Here is a 21,429-nt window from a genome sequence, read left to right as displayed (position 1 = left end):
TTCTGATGACAAGACATAAAAACTTTAAGAAGTTTCATCAGTTTAACTAAAACACCTGCTGAGTTAGATACGTGAAGGGAAAATGTGACCCAAAAAAACAAAATATTTATAAGTGACCTTGCTCTGTAATATAGCCACCACCACCCACGACCCACAATTTGGTAAACAACACACCTTCTGGCGAATGATATATCACTACACCAAGTATCATCCCTTCATTTAAAATGCATCAGACGTTATTGCGCCATAACGAAAGTGAAATCGAAAATACAACAAATCACGCAATTACACTGTCCTAGAAGATAGAACCCCCAGTTTGGAAGGCGACACACTTGTTAATGATGCTATATACAATTATACCGTTGCGTCCCTCATTCTCAAACGGCTCTAAAATTAAAGTGTGGAAAGGAACTGTTGGAAAATATACAATACTGTGCCATGACCTTGAAGACAAGAGCTCACATCTGGTTCACAACATATCTTCTGATGAAAATAGATAAGTATGCCAAGCTCCATCCCTGAGTCTCCTAAACTCTAAAGAAAACATACTTGGCGGAAGGGAGCGTAAGACTTCAAACTTCAAAGATTGAGCCGTGCCTTTGACCTGACCTTCAAGATAGAATCCCACGCAACTTTAAAGTTACCGATCGGAAAAGAAAGTACAGTGGATAATTAAAATAACGAGCTGTGCTCTTAACCTTACAGATGGAAATCTAAATTTGGCACGCAACACACCTTCCAGTGACGATGCATGGATATACAAAGTTTCGTTCTTTAGTCTCAAACGTCTTTAAAGTTACAAAGCGGAATGGAAAGTCTGATGGAAAACTTTAAAATACTAAACTGTGACATTGACCTTAAGGGTAGGGACCACCATTGAGTTACGCGACAAACCTTCTAAAGAAGATGTATTAGGATACTATATTTCATCTCTTAATCTTAACTGCCTCTAAAGTTATGGAGCAGATGTAAAATACGATGGAAGACGTAAAATAGTCATGACCTTGACCCTGAAGAAAGGACACCCAATGTGGTAAGAGACACTTATAAGTATTACATATAAGTATAACAAGTTTTACCCATTAATCTCAAATGGTTCTAAAAGTTGTAGAGCTTTAATGGAAAGTGTGTTGAATCTTAAAATACAGGGCCGTGACCTCGAGGTTAAGGAGAAAATAATCCAAGCTTTTTTTCATAATCAGTAACTGCTTGAAAGTTATACAGCGGAAACGAAACTATCATGATGGATGGCAAGACGGGCAGACGGACGAACGATGCCCTCTGCTTTTCGGAAAAAGGTCAGGAACAATAACCATGAAATATAATCATAATAATAAGAATACTTTTGTATATATAAAAAAGGGGGGGGGGGAGCGGAATCTCTTTAGGAAGGGTCATATTTTCAGCGTGATTGATGTTAGCCTTCGAAGAAGATGGTAATTTTCGGTACGTTGGAGTCAAATTCCTAGTGTGGAGATCGATATTCCGGAACCATATGGCAATAGTTTGTTATGTATGTCCATATAATGTCTGCATAATGTTTGGTCTCGACTGCTTCCTTACAGCATTATACAAAAACCTAAAACAGCTTACTTGAGCAAACACCCACTTTTTGAAACCGCGACCAACACTCTTCAAAATTGCTACACCTGCAAAGTTTGATAAATGTGAATGCAGCAAAGTCAGAGAATGATAATCCAATACAAATTGATAATATAGTTGAGTATAACAAGTCCTGTAACCTGTTCTATGTCTCTGAGTATATCAAATTAGGACTGTAATGGAAAAGTTTCAGAGAAACTCAGCTACGTAAAACAAAAGTACCGTAAGCATCATATTATAATCCTATCTTTCGAATTTTTTATTGAAACTACCGTGACCGTTTTAGCCTGAGACCTTATTATGGTATACAGCACATGTTCTAGTATATGACTTGTGTAAAATGTCATTAAGGTTCGTTGAGTATGTAAACAGCCCCAATCAAGACCCAAAAGCAGACCATAGCCCATTTCATACCGAATTTAACCGAGTTGCTCCGTAATTATCCGAATAACCTCCCGAGTTACTTTATACTCCAGCCAATCAAACGCTGGTGGGTACATGTACATAAACAAATGGCGTCCATTGTTGTTTAGAAATATTTCAGAAATAAAATTAATTAAATGATTGAAATTTATATGTAAATTATCCACAGACTTTCAAAATCAAATCTGGTAAACTCATACGAAACATATTTTATTATAGTGACGTTTCGGATGCACAGAAATAGTTCGAACTTGCTCTTTGATTGCCAGGATTAAATTTGTTTACTTCGACACCGTTTCCTTACTTACATGTACATGTCCCGATGTAAACAGCTCAAAGCTACTCTCTCGTATGGGTTTGAAATCCGCCCTGGTTTCCAGAAACTAAGACAGGACGGTTCCAATATGAAATTTCGTCAATATCTGCGGTAGCATCGCTGTTGAATATGCATTTTTCAACTCGATAAACGATGTTGAAGTAGTTACAGAAGTTAATGCTGATGCTGAAGCGTTAGCCATATTTTGCCCACCACCTAATTACGGTCAGCTGACCACCCGCCACGTAATCAAAATTCCGAGCAAATTACGAAGTTCACCGAAGTCTGCATGAAATGGGCTATAAAGTTACATTTTCCAGTGTGGTGACCCTGACTTTAGGCTAGGGAGCCTCAATCCTTAAATGATACACCAGCTAGTCATGAAGTATATCAGTGTGAAATTTCGACCAGGTGTATCCAGTAATTCGAAACTTACAGTTCATATGCAGAAACAGGTCAAACAAATTACGTTTTCCCTTTATATGACCTTATCATACATTCTAGAGACCTGATGATGGTTTCTACCTCACCATCAAGTCATCATGTACACTTCGGTACAACTTAAAAGGTCTCCAGTAATATAAAACAATCAGATCGAAAACGGAGACTGATTACCTTTAATCGACCCGAATGTGACGTTTCCTTTTGCTATCAACTTTTACATTGACCTTTGAACTACAGACCTGACTTTGGTAGAAGACGCCCTCTCTCGTCATGATGTGTAAATGAGCCAAAGACTCGTTAAAAAACTCGGGTGGTTCAGATATAGTGCAACGGAAATAGATCACACGGACACATGTGACACATTTTCTTTCTATAACCTCGTCATTAAGACTGAAACCTTACATGGTACGCCGTGAAATAGTCGTATATATAATATGGAAAATGTTTAGTCGAATTATCTGCAGCAGTTCAAAAGCTGTGACCATTAGGCGAACAAGGCAGATAGAGTTTTTTTCCTTTCGTTTCTATGACCTCGATCACTGATCACATGACAGTCGTATACAACACACATTCTAGTAGTAGTAGTAGTAGTTGTTGTTGTTATTATTATTATTATTATTATTATTATTATTATTATTATTTTGTTGTTGCTGTTGTTGTTGTTATTAGTGTGTTTATGTGTGTGTAGTTTCATTAGCATTACTCCGAGTCTAGCACGGCAACGAGCTGGAGATAGGAAAAGTAAAGCATCATGGGTAAATAGAACAACTGACAACATCATATCATAGTTGACCTGTCACGATGAGTTCAAAAACTGAATGCTGATGACATTATCATCATTATCTTCTCCATTATAAACAAACAAACAAGCAACAACAACAACAACACAGCCGATGTAAAAGTGGTAGCCTATACTCGCGGGCGTGACAAAAAAAAAAAACCGTGGGACAGAGATTAGTTAGGGACGGGATTTTAGTAGTTACAAAAATGTAAATATGGGAAAGAGAAATCGGGCTGATAGCATTTAGTGTGCTTCTTTGGGAATAGGTTAAATATATTCATTACCACCAACTTCTCAAGAGGCTGACGAGTCGATTATTTCTGGACCTAAAGGAAGATATTTCAATCAAATACGTACATACAATATATATATAAAAGGCAAGAAAATCTGCATTAACAGTTGTGAATAGACTCCTCGTACTGCATACATACATGTATACATACATACATACATATGCAAGCATGCGTATACACATAAATACATACATACGTACGTACGTTCGTACATTCATACATGCACACCTACGTGCCTACATTACATTTAATTCTTGTGACCATTACTTTTTTTTAAATTTCTTAAATTTATTAGATTAATTCAATTACCGTTTTACCTTCTTAGGTTTCTAAAATGAAAACGTTGCCTTAATTCATATGAATATTGTAATTAACAAACGTGTATCTCTTTCCAAACAGTTATCAGTGGGTTCTAGTACAGATGTGTTGCATCTTGCATAACTTTTGTTACGACCTGGGTACACCCTGTTTGTTACGAGCATCACGTGCATTCCCACGTGGATATGATTTATCTGTGATAATGCCTTTCCACATTGCTGTTTTGACCTTCACATATTATTTTGCAAACAGAGAATGTATGCACATATACTTTGTACAGAGAAAACACGTAAGTAAAGAAGTCAATGGCAACGAGAAAACCAAGAATTACGGTGATCATTATGATGACTGAAACGTGCCATGTTATTTATTTATTAAAGGTTTCAAGAATATATAGTAAACACAAAACGAGAGTTCAAATTATTGATTCTAGAGGTAGTAAACATGAAAACAATAATATCTCAATATACATATTTAACAGTTTATATAATATAGTAAAGTTATATTGAATATAATTAATCTTAGATTTGTCGAAATTACTGGCACAAGGTTGTACAAGGATTTTTTAAAAATCACAAACGAACTGGCACATAAACTTGAGTTAGGAGTCTATGATTATTATTACATACCGTTTTGCTCGCTTATAAGTAGAGTCAAACTTCAAAACATAAAGATCCTGATCTACCATCGCATAATGTGCCTGCAGACCAGGGTCTATGCTGCTTATTCTTCTGATTACTCCTAACAAACTGCATAGACCCAGATCTGCCGGCGCATAATGCTGTGCAGTTTGTAGTTTGACTCGATGAATAAGCGAGTACATACGGTGCTATCAATTTAAATAGAGATAGAAACAAATATTTATATAAAATCGAGAAGATTCCTAGGATCAAAGTTTTGCCAGATAACAAACTTCGAGTGCATATAATTTTACAAAATACAAAAAGAAGAAAAACTTACCCTTGCTCGTTGAATGGTTTTGGGTAACAGCCCATCCTCTCGCTGTTCTGTTGAAGTTTTCGCCTTCCAAAATTTGAAGTTGGCTTTCTGGTTTTAGGCAATGCTTGACGACTGGTTGTGGAGGTGGGGATATGGGTGACGGAATCTCTTTTTGTGGCGGTTTGGCTTGCATTATAAGTTTGTTTTTGATTGGGTCATTATTAAAGGCCGCGTTAACGTTACCGTATGGATTTCCGCTGGCTGCGTCCCAGGGGGTTGTCTGGGATCTTCCACCCTGTTGCAACATTTGCTCAAGTTTCGAGATCTGTGGTGTCGGCTTTCTTGTTGTCGTTTCATCCACCACCCAATTCTCCGACTTTGCCTGTATTTTCTGGAAAAGCCTTGCCCCTCTATTTCGGCTTGAATGTAGATCAGCCGCAATTGTAAAACAATCTTGCGGTGACATCGTAGTGTGCTCGCATTTTTGTCGTCCAAGTCGCATTTTCTCAAACTCTTCTCGCGTCAGGCTCATTTTCTGCGGCTCCGTTACTTGAGTCCGGATACTGGGAATCCTGAACGTGAAGAGTGGTCGAGTGCCACCTTCGCTTGGATCCAGTTCGTTATCCAGATCGTTGATATTTGCGATATCGCCAGCGATCGATGAGTATTCACTGCTCACGGAGAACGGCCCTTCGTGCACCCACTTTGTAGATTTTCTTTTGCGCTTGGCAAACATCTTAGCGCCGCGAGCTCTCCGATTAGCAGCGGACGTCAGCGATTGGGCGATTTTCCTGCACATGCTGATTTGGTCTTGGATGGTTGGATAATTGGCAATAGGATCATCGTAAAAGGCTGAATCCGAGTAGAGCTTTCCTGCAATACACAAGCAGAAAGCATACCTGGTAGAGAGCTCTATGTATATCTTACTTATCTATCTGACACAGGTAAATCAGTGTGCCGATCAGCCCTAGGTAAAACATCTCAGCGTTAACGAGATGGGATACAGAGAAATGTAATTGAGCTGACTCTGCGAACAGTGTCTTGTTTCTAACTGAAAAAAGGAAGCTACTTGAAACAAATTAATTGTTGAAAGTAATACAGAAGAAATACTGAATTCCCTAGTACTGGTTACGTTGAAATACTTCAACTAGAAATGCATCCATGGAACACGAGAGCCAGCCAAAGTGGCTGAAATTGGTACTAAGCGCAAAGTTTAAGTATACACTATAGTCGGGTATGAACATATTCTTTTGCTTGATCAAAAAGAAGTAAATAAAACTATTTTTGATCAGCCTTAAATAGTTCTAAACACTGTTTATATATCAAATAATTGCAATCACTCAAAATATACAAAATAAAACTGTTTTTATAAAAGGAGCATAAATTAGCATAATGACTATCTACATTAAGGTATATTAATTATCATCAATACTATCTACATGAAAGGTGCAGAAATTTAGATCAACTACTACGTACATTAATTATTATCAACACTTACATAAAATTATCATCATCACTATTTAAATAAAAAGTGCATAAATTAGCAATAACTACTACTTAAATGGTACATTAATTAGTATCATTACCACTTATATAAATGGTACATTAATTATCATTATTACTATCTAAAAAGTGCATAAATGAGCATAATTAATACTTACATAAAAGGTACATTAATTATCATCATTGCTATCTAATAAAAAAAATATATAAATTAGCATAATTACTGTTTCCATAAGAAGTGCATTAATTATTATAATGACCACTTATATAAAAGGCATATGAGCTATCATCATCAATATCTAAATACAAATTGCATACATTATAATAATTATTACTTATATAAAAGGTACATTAACCAGTATCATTACTACTTGCATAAAAATATGTACTAATTAGCATCAGTAATATGATATTTAGAAGCCATATTTTCATTATGACAAGAAGTATAAATTCCACGTTTTTTTTTTAAATCCTCACATTTGACTCATTTATTTGGAAGAACATAAACTTTATATGCAGCCAAGAACACGATGTTACATTTCTACGTTATTTTTGTAAGGTGATCCTGATGATTTTTTTCTTAGCACTACATACAGATTTAGTACCTATGAACGTAGGTTAAATATATGTCTGTCTGTCTGTCTGTATGTATGTATGTATGTATGTATGTATGTATGTATGTATGTATGTATGTATGTATGTAGAATTTTATGGCACCTCAAAAGGGCAAGAGATATATGGTGACAACAAAAGGCAAATTCGAAAAATGTAAAGACAAACATTGTAAATAGGTAAATCCTTCCAAATAAATGTAAACCTGACCGACAACATGGTTAAATATTCAACGTAAAGATGTTAAAGATGTTAAAGCTTAGCACAACGCATCTAAAATTCAAGATAAAGATGTGACATGTACAATCCGTATATCGTGAATTTACCATCTGTTACATAAACTGCAATCCCTCAAAATGTCCAAGATTTTCTTGGGTATTACATCTTACAATTAATTATTACATCTTACAATTAATTCATTAGAATCCCCTCAAAATACTTCTGTGGCCCAGGGTTGAAATCAACACAGTCGTTATCATTCAAAGGTAACACCGGAGGAATGCTATCGCACTCTGGTCAAGATTCACATTTCAAGAGGTAAGCATTTGTCAGGTATGTGTGTCCGATCACTGCGATTTTGTTCGATACGAAGGATGTCACTCTCCAGTAAGTGGGTCTGGTGTTTCGAAGTTTGCTTATGGAGTTTTCATGCCACATATTTTGCCAAGAACGACAAAACGTGTGGATTTATACATTTGAAGTCTATATGTGAAATCTTCCGGTCGGAAACGGATGACTTACTGGGCAGCTTTGGCTGCTTTATAAGCCACATTGTCTTATCTAACAAACCGAACTGTAAATGCAGTACTTTAGCCACGATATAGAGAATCAAATTAGTTAATTCAAACATTTCTATTATATGTCAATGAACAATCAACCACGTGCATCCTTGACAACTATATATTTTTTTCTGAATATTTGATATTTAAAAAAACAAGCAAATTCAGTGAATTTTTGTCAGCGACATATCATGTTCGTATCATAAAAGTTTACAATAATGAAATCTGACCCTGACTTCCGGAGTTGTAACGTTACTGAGTAGTCACGGAAAGTAACCAAGTTTCACTGCCTTTAAAGGGCATTTAAGGAAAAGTGCAGAAAAGGAAAAAAAACAACAACAATTGTATCTGTGACCTCGCCCTTGAAGATATAACCTTGGCTGTGAAACACGATATGCCATCAAACTGAGAAGCATAATTATAGCATGGTTTATTCATGTAACCTAAACAGCTTTTATCATGTAAAGCAGCAACATAGGAAACTTTAAACCATTGATATGTGACTTTCACCCTGATGATAAGACACAGAAGATCCAGCGCAAAACATCCTTAGTAGCCAGTATATATGAATACCAAGTTTCAACGACTTATCTTACATAGTCCTTACGTTTTAAAGCAGATGGGGAAACGTAACTGAAACCAACAATATTGACATGTGGCCTTGACCACCACTGAGTCAAATACGGATATACAGAAAGACAAGAAAGACAAAGATATGAGTATATCAGCGTCTTTAGATGGTTGACCGTGACGACTACCTCTCTAATGAGTAAAATCAGGAAAACTGGTGGGGTGGGGGATTAAACTGTGATCAAGCATGATGTGAACGATTTAATCTACCTCTGAAAGCCAAACATACTACAGCTTCAAGTTATATGACCGTATTGAAAAGAAGAAGAAGAAAAACACTATCTTGGCAACCTCAGTACCGGGTTAGTAACTATTCTCGATACATATCCATCTTGAAGCATTCCATCGCTAGGGTGGCATATAAACGACGTTGTGAAACCGCTATCAAAGAGGTTAATTGGTCAATGATGACAATGATCATAGAAAAGCAGGCATTCGTCTTAGGCACACAAAAACCTGTTGTTTCCACTACACAATAAACACACTTGTATTATTCTTTGTGTATATGATGTTATTTCAATTCCACAATGAACATACACGACTGCACCGGTGGCCGAAGTGGTTAGAGCGTCCGCCTCGGATGCGGTAGGTCACGCATTCGCATCCCGGCCGAGTCATAACAAAGACTTATAATAATGGTACTTGCAGCTGCCTCGCTAGGCGCTCAACATTAAGATGCTAGAGTTATGACTGGTCGGCCTGTTGTCAGGATAATGAGACTGGGTGGGACATGATGCTACATGTCTGCAGCATAACGCACCAGTGCTAGACACCACTATTAACAACCATACTGCAGACATGGTAACAATTTTGACTGAAAAATTGTTAAACCTACATCAAAATTAAAAATCAAGAACACAAAAAAGAAACACAAGTGTATTATTCTTTCTCTTTGTGTTCGATCTTATTTCCCTAAAAAAAAAAAAAACAATGAACATACATATATTATGCTTTCCGTGTTTGATCTTGTTTCCCTCTACACGGTGAACATATATGTATTATGCTTTCTCTCCGTGTTTGATCTTGTTTCCCTCTACACGGTGAACATACATGTACAGTATTGTTCTTCCTCTGTGTGTATGAAAACTACTTAAGACAGCATTGTGGTTTGACAAGGCTGTTGGAGCAAAAACATCAACAAAATATTGGAGCTTACCCATAATGCAACGTAATCAGTATTTAAATTCGTCTCAGAAAGTGACTTAGTTTAATAGTATTACTAATATTACTGCCAGTAGTCAGATTCTATTGGTTTTGCATTTAAAATGGTAATATGAATGATATTTATCAGTTAAAGCTCATTGAACGTCAGCGATTACAAGAATCCTTAAAACAAATAACCTTCCCCCAAAGCAACAAACGAAACCATGAGCCCAACAAAGTCAATGGACTGTGAAATATAGGTTTAAAAGGACCTAATTTTCACCGAAGGGTGCAGTGCTCTTCAGAACAAGTTTTAAATATCAACGTATTTAACTCAAGGAGAAATAAACTCAGTGTCTGAGAAAATTACCTAAATGCAAATTCTAGCGTAGAAAACTTGAGCTCCTCCCAAACCACTAAACCATGAAAGTATAGGTCACAACGACATAGTTTTTACTGATGGATGTAGTACTTCCTACTCATGACGCAATTACATAACACGTTATGCAGCTCAGTTGGTAGTAATAGTTGAAAAACTTAGCTAAATGCAAATGTTAATGAAACTCGCTGGACCTTAAAATATGTCACAGCAACCTAATTTTCACGGAAAGGTATAACACTCTATATGATATATTTAAATACCAATTTTTGTGAATCTGCGTCTGAGAAAATGATAAATGCATCCCCATACCTGAGTATTAACACTAGACGGGCACTAAACGGACAGAGAAACATCCATTGCAATCCGTTAAGTCGAAAATGCGTTACTAATTCGGCCCAAACTTATTGCATAGCGCGAAAATCTAACCCTGTCATGTAGATACAGACAGCAACATGCCTAATATATTCCGACAAGCCAACAAGAATGGACGGCCAGACACAAAGAAGCAGGGTTACGAAGAGGAGCAAATAAAAATTCCTCAGCAGCAAGCAGTGTAGACAAAACCATTGATCTTCAGCTATCTCAAAGATTATATTTCGTCCGGTATCTACCCAGTGTTACTGAGGTGACACTGTTTTTAACTTACTCTCGGGGTTTACACTACTTTGCCCAAATCAATTTATCAACGATGTTATAATCTAAAGTCAACTGACTTTTAAAATAAATATCCGAACTGCTATGGTGTTTGTATAAAAACACAAACCTTTTGGGATCTGACCGTCTGAATGATGGCCGGAGGGTTTAAAAACAATGCCATTTACGAAGAATTTCCGAATACATTGGCATATTTGAGATTGGGCGGCAAATAAATTAGCCACCCTATAGCCAAGACCCTGGATACATCAAAATGTGACAAACATAGCCACGTACGACTTTTAATGCACTGATATTTTTTTGCAAAATCACTACCGACCCTACGGTCATGTCTATCGAAGGTAAGTCGAAAAATATAGACACGACGTTGAGTCGGTGAAACATCAACACGTTACACGCTATTCTCTAAGAAAGACACAGTAAATTTAATGATAGCTAACAAAATGCCCAGTTTACATGTTACATACAAAATATAACCAACAGTAACCTACTTTGGTTTTTGAAAGGAACGAGGCTGCTACACCAGGTGGAGATAATGAAATCAATAACAAATCAATAAAACGATCAAATTGATTGCTGAAAGGAACGAGAAGGGGAATACAATAAGTAGAAAGATTATCAGAAGGGAAAACAGCTCGAATGGTGTGTGTGTGTGTGTGATTTGGATTTTAAACTTAGATTTAACAATGTTCCAGTAATGTTGTTACGAAATCTGCAGTGTGGCAGTTAATACTGATGTCTAACACTGGGGCATCATGCCGCACATATGTAGCATGATGTTCCACCCAGTCACAATAACCTGACACCAGGTCAACCAATCCTAACACTAACCTCTTAATGATGAGCGACAGGCGAGGCAGCTGCAAGTGCCATTTTTGTAATTCTTTGGTATGACTCGGCCGGGGTTTGAACCCACGACCTCCCGCATCCAAGGTGGATGCTAACTATTTAGGTCGCAACACGTAGCACTTGTTTTCATGTAAAAACTGGCTGTTGAATGTAGGTTACCGTTATGACTGGCCTGTTTTGTTGAACGATAGCCAGAAGCCTTACTTGTTCGTCTGACAATGGTTACACCTGACAAGTCTTATCTTCGGTGTATATGTTGTTGGTGTTAGTTACACTTAAGAAAGTAGGCTATTTACAGTATATATTCTAAACAGGTTTGTTTTGATTTGTTTTAACATGAGCCTTGTATCAGCTACAGTGGGGGTGGGGTGGCCATGTCGATTCGAGCAAGTGAAACCTGCTATCAATTCTTTTGGAACTAACATCAACGTTTATATCATGTATTCCCCATTTTTAAACTTGTGAATAAAAAAGAAACCGGAAAAGACCAGACTAAACTAAAAGGATGCTTAGGACGGTATTGGGTGTTTGTTATTTCCAAAAGCCGGTCTGATGACCATTGGTATTGAGAACCATGATAAAGCAATTGGCGTAAACAACATCGATTGTTAGAGTGTGCCATAAATGGCGCCTGTGCCTGATATAACAACAATGAGAGGTATTTAAACCCAAAACATCTTACTTCAGTCTCTGCACATAAAAGTTTTCCACATACAGTTCTCGTCATTAATAGGTATATTTTCCGTTTATATCTTTCGCCCCATGTGTACTGTACTGATAAAACTATTTCTGAGCTTAGTTGGTTGTTAAATACAACCGTCTGTTGCACAATCAATTATCTTTGCCGAGTCTGAATGACTATCGCTTTCTTTAGACACTTACAGATTTTATTTCTCAGCATTAATACATGACTTGTTATTACCCAAACCTCATATGCCAAGAGAATTAGAGCAATTTGTTTCTATTCTCTTATCCCACGTCCACACGCCAATTTATGTTGCATCTTTCCTCTCCAGACACAGTAGGTTTCTTATTCTTTACAGCACAGTGGAAATCTGTAATTCTCAAAAGAGTAACTGACGTCATCTTCTGTACAATGATTTCCAGTTAAATTACCTGAGAGTAACAACAAGCTGCGTGAGAAAGCAAAAATATCCCACTTATCTCACCAGGCTAAAATGCTTTTCTTTATTTGCAGAATTTTCGTACTTTAGAGATATACTCATCTCTCCAGCGCCAAAGTGGTCAAAGATCTTGTTACTCGTACTAAATGTCCAAGAGTTAATAATGTAACAGACCGCGATACAATACTCCATATACGTTTTCCTAATCACATACCTACGTTGCCATTCACTTCTGAGACGTAATTCAACTCGTGGAGTACTGGAACGAATTAACTAGCTAAGTCCACCGGTTTTTAATATCGAACTTCATTTGCAGAACTTCAAAAATTCAGATTAAACAACAAATGACAACACTTTTTGAATGATCGAACCGCGAAATGAATTTATTCGATGTATTTTCTATACTTTTGATAAGGACAATATAAAACTTGACTATTGACTTTTTCAGACAAGAATATTTTATTTATTTTATCGTACGATAGTGTTCTATTCAACCAAAATTTAATTTTTGTTTCAAATCATAGCCATACTCCACCACCCGAAAAAATTAAATGATTACTCCCTTATATAATTTAGTCAATGAATCATCTCGTTTAGGATGACTGCTTGGCTGACACGACATGACATTTTTACAGAATCCGCGATGTCTTTCAAATATTTTATTTCTTTTATCATAAAATAGTGTTCTTTTCAGCAGAATATGTTTTAAATCCCAGCCACACCCACCATCCAAAAATTATTTGGTTGGTCGGTTATACAATCAAGTCGATGAAACACCTCGTTCTAGACGATAGCTGAATTGACACACACGTAAATCAGAATAACAATGCGAGCAATATCAAGAAACGTTGCACTGCAAGAAAAACACAAAATCAACTTCAAACTAAATTGATTGTAAAGAACAACACACTGCTGTAACATTATTCAATGGTACATAAAACAAATACTGGTAGCTTTGATGCATTGAATGCTTGTTAAACGATCACTTAGTTAAACTGGATAAACCGAACGGGTAATAATTTAATAACATTTTATATCTGAACCAATATTTTAAAGTATAAATACTGTAATGCCAGAATTAATGAATAGAAAAGAAAAACCCTCCGCCAATCACTTCAAACAGCTGACACTAAAATAATAGGAACATGTGGTTGAAGCCAGTAAGTGTAAAAATAGCAGCATTGATTTGGGTGTAGCTAGGAACCATTCACCATCATAAAACGCATGGTGAAGATTCTCGTCTTAGTGAGCCAATGCAAATATTGTTGTCAGCATGTTCTAATATTGTGAGGTTATGTCATCATTTGATTTCAAAAACAGTTCACAAGTTTCGGATGCTGATAATTATCAATTATATTAAAAAAATATAAATACAATTATAATTGTATCACGTGAATCCGAATATGGTTAGAGTAAACCTACAGTTTTTGCAAACCAGATACTGGGCTATAATCAATCTGTTGATTATTTGGATAGTTCGTGTCAAAAACTTAGATGTTTCTCATTGCTTCCATTGGAAAATGTTGACGTCACCCAGTGAGATACAATATTCATCTTGATTACTCTGGAACCCTTGCGATTTTAATTTTAAAATAAATGTCTAGCCACTCGATTTATATTGCACTTGAAATTACTGCAAAGGCTCAAGTTAATTTCATATATCTAAAATTCGTTTAAAAATCAAGTTTCTTGAATGATAAAATATAATTGTATTTACCTGACTATTTACAGATCTAACGTTTGTATAAAATGTATAAGTCATCTTTTGTTTTAATTTTTATGCCTCATTATAATCGTAAGTTTGTACACAATGATATGTTAACGACGATAGCAAATCTCAAATTGACGGAAAGTTTTGAGAATATACGTGAAGCCTGGTTTTCTCCATCTCAGAGGTTAATATTTTTCCCTACTGAGATTTGTAATATCGCAGGAAAAGCAAAATAATTCGATATTTGATTGGCTATTCTTTCAAATAACTACCTCTCTGATCTACCAGCATTTCAAATAATTTAAATGCCGGGTGATGTTTGATGGAATCTGTGGAATGAATAAATAAGAAATATATAAATGTAAATTCTAGTTCATGCAGTTATATATTAGGCAAACTAAAGGGATCGTGAATATAGATTTTACGTGCCTTGAATATTATTTCTGTAGTTTTTGCGAAGTCGTTAACTGGATAGAATACATTAACAATTATAAATATTCAGTGGGTTTATTTAAAATAATATCGGCTGCATTATGTACTTCATGTATTTTAAAGTTAAAGAATTTCACCTAGGGACACGTGTCTGAAATGGATAAATTAATGAATATTTTATTAAATCATTCACTGGTTGATATATATTATCGGTATAGAAAATAATGTATTAAAACAGACATGCGCAACTTCCTCAGGGCAGGCAGGATAAGCAATTTTTAAGTCACACACTATGATGTAAATAAGCGGATAAAACCATGTCTGGGGCCTACGTTGTACATGCTTTACTTAAAACACGAATGAAAATTATTTTTTCTTCTCAGCAAAAGACGTTCAGTAAAAAACAAATTGTTTCTACAATAAGATGGCGAGGATAACTCTCTAAGGAAAAGTTTAATACGTGCAATAAATTACAAAAATACTCAGAAAGCTTTCTAATTTGATCAAGAATTTAAGGTGCCAATTTCAGCAAGACTATCACGCAGATCTGATTTTGTACATTTGATTTGTTATCTTCATCGTTGTCTCTTTCTAAGGTAAGGCGTGAATATTCATCGTTAAAGGAAGTTAAAGCGAAGCAGCGAACTTACTTTGCTTGGTTCTGAGATGTGTTGAGGACGCTTCGCTGCTTTCCATACTCAAGGAACGTGCTCTTATCGTATGAATAGTTTCGTGAATGCCACTGTCATCCCAAGTAATTTCCACAGGTGGCGCAAAAATCGGAAGGTGGTCAGGAGTGGGATGAATGTCCGACTCCGGCATTTCGGCAAGTTCTTCGTCCATGTATGAGATCTGACGTTTAGGTGTAGAGGTAAACGTTGGATGCCATGCTTTGGCAGCTTTGGATGGCTTTGGAGGAACAGGTGGGGGCGGTGGAGGCGGAGGTGGAGGAGGAACCTTGCCTGTTGTTGGTACTTGAGATGACGGAGAACTTTGAGATTTCACATCCTTCATCGGAGACCATGTAGGTTTGGGCATCTCAAACTTTGGGTACAAATCGTCATCTAAAAATTCTGCTGACCTACTACCTGTTGAAGAGGGCGTCCCTGGCTGCCAGGTAGCTGTTTGTTTCTGCTGCTGTTCTGATAAAACATTTCTTACTTTAAACATAGGAGCTGCTGGTGAAGGTGCTCGTTGATTAGAACCTTGAGCAGGAGCTATGTTCTCTTTTCCTTCAAAATTACTTTGCAACGTTTGGGACTGGAAGGTGTCCCGTTGTGCTGGAATAGGTGAGACACTTTTGGGTTGCCTAGTGGCTGGGGTCACCAAGTAACTCGTTTTCGCTTGTTCTTTAATAGTCGTAGTTTGAGATTGCGATACAGGCTCAGGTTGCGGTGATACTTTCGACTGCCATGTAGCTGGAGATGTTAGGTGTCGATTGTCTTTTATCTCTATTGTGACCGTGCGATGGGATGGAACGGGAGTGAACGAGCTCTGTGGCTGCCACATAACGGGGGACTTCTTGGTTTGCGCCCCAGCTTGAATTATTTGCAACGGAGTCGGACTTGATGCAGAGGTGACATTTTTCGGCTGCCACATGACTGGTGACTTCACCTGAGTCACGTTCTCTTGCGTCACAATGCGAGTGATTTTTTTTCCATCGACGTCACTTTCGTACTCCTCGGTGTGCACCTCACGTCTGAAACTTCCGTCTGGAGATAATAGGGTAGTGGCCGTCCTGGATACGAGACCTGGGCTGGGACTCCGACCATTTGAACCGCCCATAGCTGGGATGACCCTTACTTGACCCAGGGGGCTGGGAGATCTCTTAGGTCCGTTTATCGATGGAGACACCCGGAGCTGTCTCTGTGGGTCAATTTGGCAAAGAATAATGGATTTTCCACTTCCTCTGTAAAAAAAGAGGAAATATGTTATTTAAATTTCTGATTACAAAATACAAAAAAAGTCGTCCAGTAAGTAGATCTGATATACACATGTATCACCGAATAATATACATATATGCGAAATAAACTCAAACACGTGATGAATTTGTCATGGAAGGCATGTCTTGCGTTTCTTCTCCTTTGACTTTATATTTCAAGAATGAGTGTGCCCTAAATGTGAATTACTTACGATGAATAATGTGCGATTTTCAACGTTACATCGGTATTTTGTGTCTGAAGTAAAGTATAAATCAATTTTAATTCCTTTTTGTTTCATCAAATAAATCTTCTTAATATACATAAATAAGTAGCGTAAAAACGTTTTAAAGTTAGATAATGCCAGTAAAGTGTAATTCATAGTTTCCATTTGATTTAGTTGCCGTTTACAGACGATTTTATCGTTTTTTTTTATTTACGCCGAGTAAATATGTTCCATTAGTTACGTTGGCTATACGGTCAAATAACAACAGGATTTGATATCATTTCACTCTTTTCCTTCAAAATGACACGCACCCTTCTTCAAAAACGTGTTCACGTAAAGGCCCCTTAAAAATTCATTATGTTTATCACTGTTATATATATACCAATATCAACCACCTTGTAATAACATACCATATGGACCAATAAACAACAAGCAGACGAATTCAGCGTTTTGCAAAACACAGTATACTTGGAGATAACTTGAGGCAGTGCCGCTGTACCGGATACACGTTTCTCTACCGATGCATTATAGGACTCACGGTACTAATTCAACTCCAATAGTAAACACATGGAAACACTATCATATTCAAAATTCAATAACTTAACATTTCTGGGTGCTGATGGTGAGACCTATAATTCTCCATGCACAACTAACCTTTGTGCAAGCTTATGTGTGGAGAACACCATATGAGCCGCGGCATTTTGTTTATCTAAATGTGCATGAAACACGTGTTCGTGATTCTGCACCAAATGAATCAGGTGCTAGTTTCATTATTGAGTACATGTAGGATAAGGTCTTAAAAAAATATTTTGACTAAAATTTTAATTTTCATTATTAACCAATTATGGACCATCAAACCCGTAAATACTCTATTATTTGTTCACCCATTTCTAGACTGGTTCACAGTTCTTCCGTATAATTAGTACCGTGTGTCCTATATGAATAGTTTGTAGCCAGTCCGCTTCGAGTAATCAGATTATTATCTGACAATCCATTTCAAGAGTAAGAGCAAATTGTCTAACAAAGTAAGTGCGCTTCCGAACAGAATGATTTTTGCGAGTCTCCCCCATGTACTTACTGCTTACGCTTATTCCAAGCGATAATACAGTATCAACTGGATGTATATTAGTAATGTTGTTGATGGTGGCGGTGTTGCTGCTGCTGTTGCCTTTTTAATAATATTTCAATACAAGATATTCACACGCTCACACTAGTGGTCATAGTCAGTATTCATATCAACAGCCTAATCAACACTGTCAATGCCAGCTTTTACATTCTTTCAATCGGATCTACCATGTTGATTGCAGTCTTGAATTATTTTAAGCATTTTAAACTAAGATTATTTTAAATAAGTAAAATATTTCTGATAATCATGGAAGCTTTTGGTTCAGTGGAATCGTGATATCGTGACTTCAGATAAACGGGTTTCGACTAAAATTCTGACCTTTTACTTACTCAAAGAATTTTTATACTTTTCGGAATTTATTTTAGTAAACTAATTTACACATCCTTTGTCAGTGTTAATATCTCTCATCAAACGTTAAATTAATATTGACTTACTGTAAGTGTAAAAATGATTTTGACATGCAATGTATCTAAACAAAAATCAATTTCAACCGTTTCCTCGTTTATTGTCTTGTACCTATGTTGTAGTTAACTCATAAAAGGAAAATAATTTCGGTGGGATAATCATCGGTTTATTTTATAATACATTTTTATCTGTTTCTTAGCTGTACCACAAACCGTGGAGAACACATAAAATCAGACAAGAGATACAGACGACTGAGTAACAAGCATGAGCTTATTTCAGACTCATTAACAATAATATATACATTTATAATGTGGATGATATTACACAATATTGTAAACATTCAAACATGCCAATGATGTATTAAAAGAAACTGCACGAAGAATATTACACTATGTCCGACTACAACTTATAAGGATTTACAGCAGAAACATGTAGCTGTACACGTGGAAATCAACAAACGAAAAATTGAGGGAAACACTATGAAGATGTTGGCATTTATGTCAGGGGGATTGGCATTTATGGAGTAGGGTATAAAGAACGTAACTTTAGCTCGAATGGTACTTATTTATAATAGCTAAATACGTACCGGATACAGAAAAGCTGAGAGTGAAGACATAAGTAGTGGCCAAACAAATCTCTAAGTTGTAATTATCTACTTATGGAATGGACCGCCTTGAAGATCTCATTGGCAAGATGTCACCCATTAATAACGAATTTATATCTGTAGTAGGGGACAAAATTGATATTGTTCTGCTTCTGAGGGTAACATAGCTTGTATAGAAAGCTTATTTCAAAGTATATTTATCTTTGCGAATGAGATGAGAAAAACTTATGACAGTGCTTCTCTATACAATATTTTCAATATGGGTTTCAGAAGGTAGTCCTCCTCAACAATTAATTTGGTGCTATTTTTGTCTCCGACTCTCAGAGTATCATTTGCTTATATCTCGTTTCTTTCTTGATCATGCTTTATATTCTAATTAATTTTCTCGTAGTGTTTCCTTTTTCTTTGCCTATGCTTTTATCGTCTTCGCCCTCTATTCGCACAGTGACGTAACGAAGGTGTTTGCCATATCATACTTAAAAAATAAATCCAATTTCTCAACTTCAAAAATGTACTTTAAAGAGGAAAATCGGTGATTTTGACATATTTGATGGAGTGAAATACAATAAAACCTAGACATTACTGTTTGCCATCGTTTCCATCGCAATCAACAAAACGTAATACTCAGCGTAACCGTAAAATATCTCATAATATCGTTAGTAAGCGGCAACAAAACTGACCAAAATTATGTACTGCCCTTACTCAGTCATGTCAATCACTTATTTATGTATATTAGTATCAAAGAGTAAATTTGATGAAATTTTCAATTCAAATCCAGTTCCATAACACACCATGCACAAAGCGTTGAAGCAATGTCAAAAAACGCAATGTATTAATCACAAATGGCGTTTTGGAGAATATAGTGATAGTGGGCTAGAACCAACCTGTATATAGAAACATAAAACTGAACAAAGAACCGCCACAAAACATACCTGTCATGAACATTTCTTTGCGTGTTTGGAGCGTGTCCTGCGCGTAGTCAATGTATAAACAACGCTTGGATTACACCCGGTGATGTTTTCAGTTTTAGATATTCTTACACAGCTTGTGAAATTTGGATTATTTAACCGTTATAAAATATATATTTATAATCAGCTAATCATTAAAGCAATACAATATCACACATAAACTTTATACACTGGTGTGCAATTTCTTGCACGAAGTCTTAAATAATGAATATCGACTCACAAGTAAAGTTCATAACAGAAAAGCGTCTGAAATATACCCTGTCACTAACTGTCCATTAAATAAGTGAAAAAGGACATACAAAATTCATCACTGATTGATTGATTGATTGATTGATTGGATTTACATCGCGTGCGCCCAGAAGGGCGTGTGCGACGGGTTTATTCCAGCACAGCGGGATGCTAAATGTTCCTGGGGGAAGGAATAAGTGCCACATCCTAAATTCATCAGATTTGCACAGAGACTCCGATTCACTCGGATATCCGTACAATCCTTGGAGCCCTATAGGGAATTTTAAAAAAAAGATTCCGTTTGTATATTGAAATAGCATTTCAAGCTATTCAGATAAGTATTAGCTAGCATATGGTGAATTATATTGCCAACGATACAAGCAATGAGGCAAAATCGTATGCATCATGGACTGTGATTACATCACATAAATATGACTGTGACAATATATATGCATTTGCTTGTTTGTTAGTTACTTGCTTGTTTGTTTGTTTGATGTTTTCTGGTTTTGTTTTGTTTTGACAATTATAATATAAGACCTCACGATAGGTAGAAATCAGCCGTTGTTATTGAGAATCTCATTTTGTCCGAAATTAGCTATGCCCAACAGGTCAAGGACGAGGGTCGTCTGGAATAGTCAATTTCATGTCTAACAACGTACGTTTCCATGATGCCTTACCTGGAAACTTCCAGGACAAGTTTGTCTGACGCCATGTCGATGATGTCCATTGCAGATTTATGGCTCTTGTTAGACAAGTCGACACCATTGATGCTAAGGACAATGTCACCTTCCTGAAGGTCACATGCATGGGCCTTGCTCTTTTTGCGCACCTGGTAATAGAAAATATTCAACCATTATCATACAGATAACATGGTACTATGAATGTGAAGCTATGGCTTCATTCCTAGATGTATAGGTTTATGAAGATGCTGAGGTGGTCACATCGAGTGTCACTAACGTCGTGTTATGACGATATCAGGGATCAATATAAGAAATGAAGCTGAAAGAATCGGTGTCAC

At 36.5% G+C, this 21,429-nt stretch overlaps 1 protein-coding gene across 1 annotated transcript in view; it reads right to left on the bottom strand.

Annotated features, from left to right (window-relative positions):
- LOC149802931 (uncharacterized) overlaps positions 1-21,429 on the bottom strand; it is a 116,496-nt gene that overhangs the window by 8,971 nt on the left and 86,096 nt on the right. The window contains exons 3-5 of the mRNA XM_089952425.1: positions 21,089-21,240; positions 15,586-16,844; positions 5,138-5,989 (exon numbers count right to left, since the gene is read on the bottom strand). Of these exons, the coding sequence (XP_089808551.1) occupies positions 5,138-5,989; positions 15,586-16,844; positions 21,089-21,240 (2,263 nt within the window). The remainder of the gene's footprint in view (positions 1-5,137; positions 5,990-15,585; positions 16,845-21,088; positions 21,241-21,429) is intronic.

The sequence above is a fragment of the Sinohyriopsis cumingii genome, chromosome 3, assembly GCF_028554795.1.
Source record: "Sinohyriopsis cumingii isolate HCF-2022 chromosome 3, ASM2855479v2, whole genome shotgun sequence".
NCBI lineage: Eukaryota > Metazoa > Mollusca > Bivalvia > Unionida > Unionidae > Sinohyriopsis > Sinohyriopsis cumingii.
The sequence above is the reverse complement of the archived record's forward strand: the minus strand, read 5'-3'. Positions and strand labels throughout refer to the sequence as shown.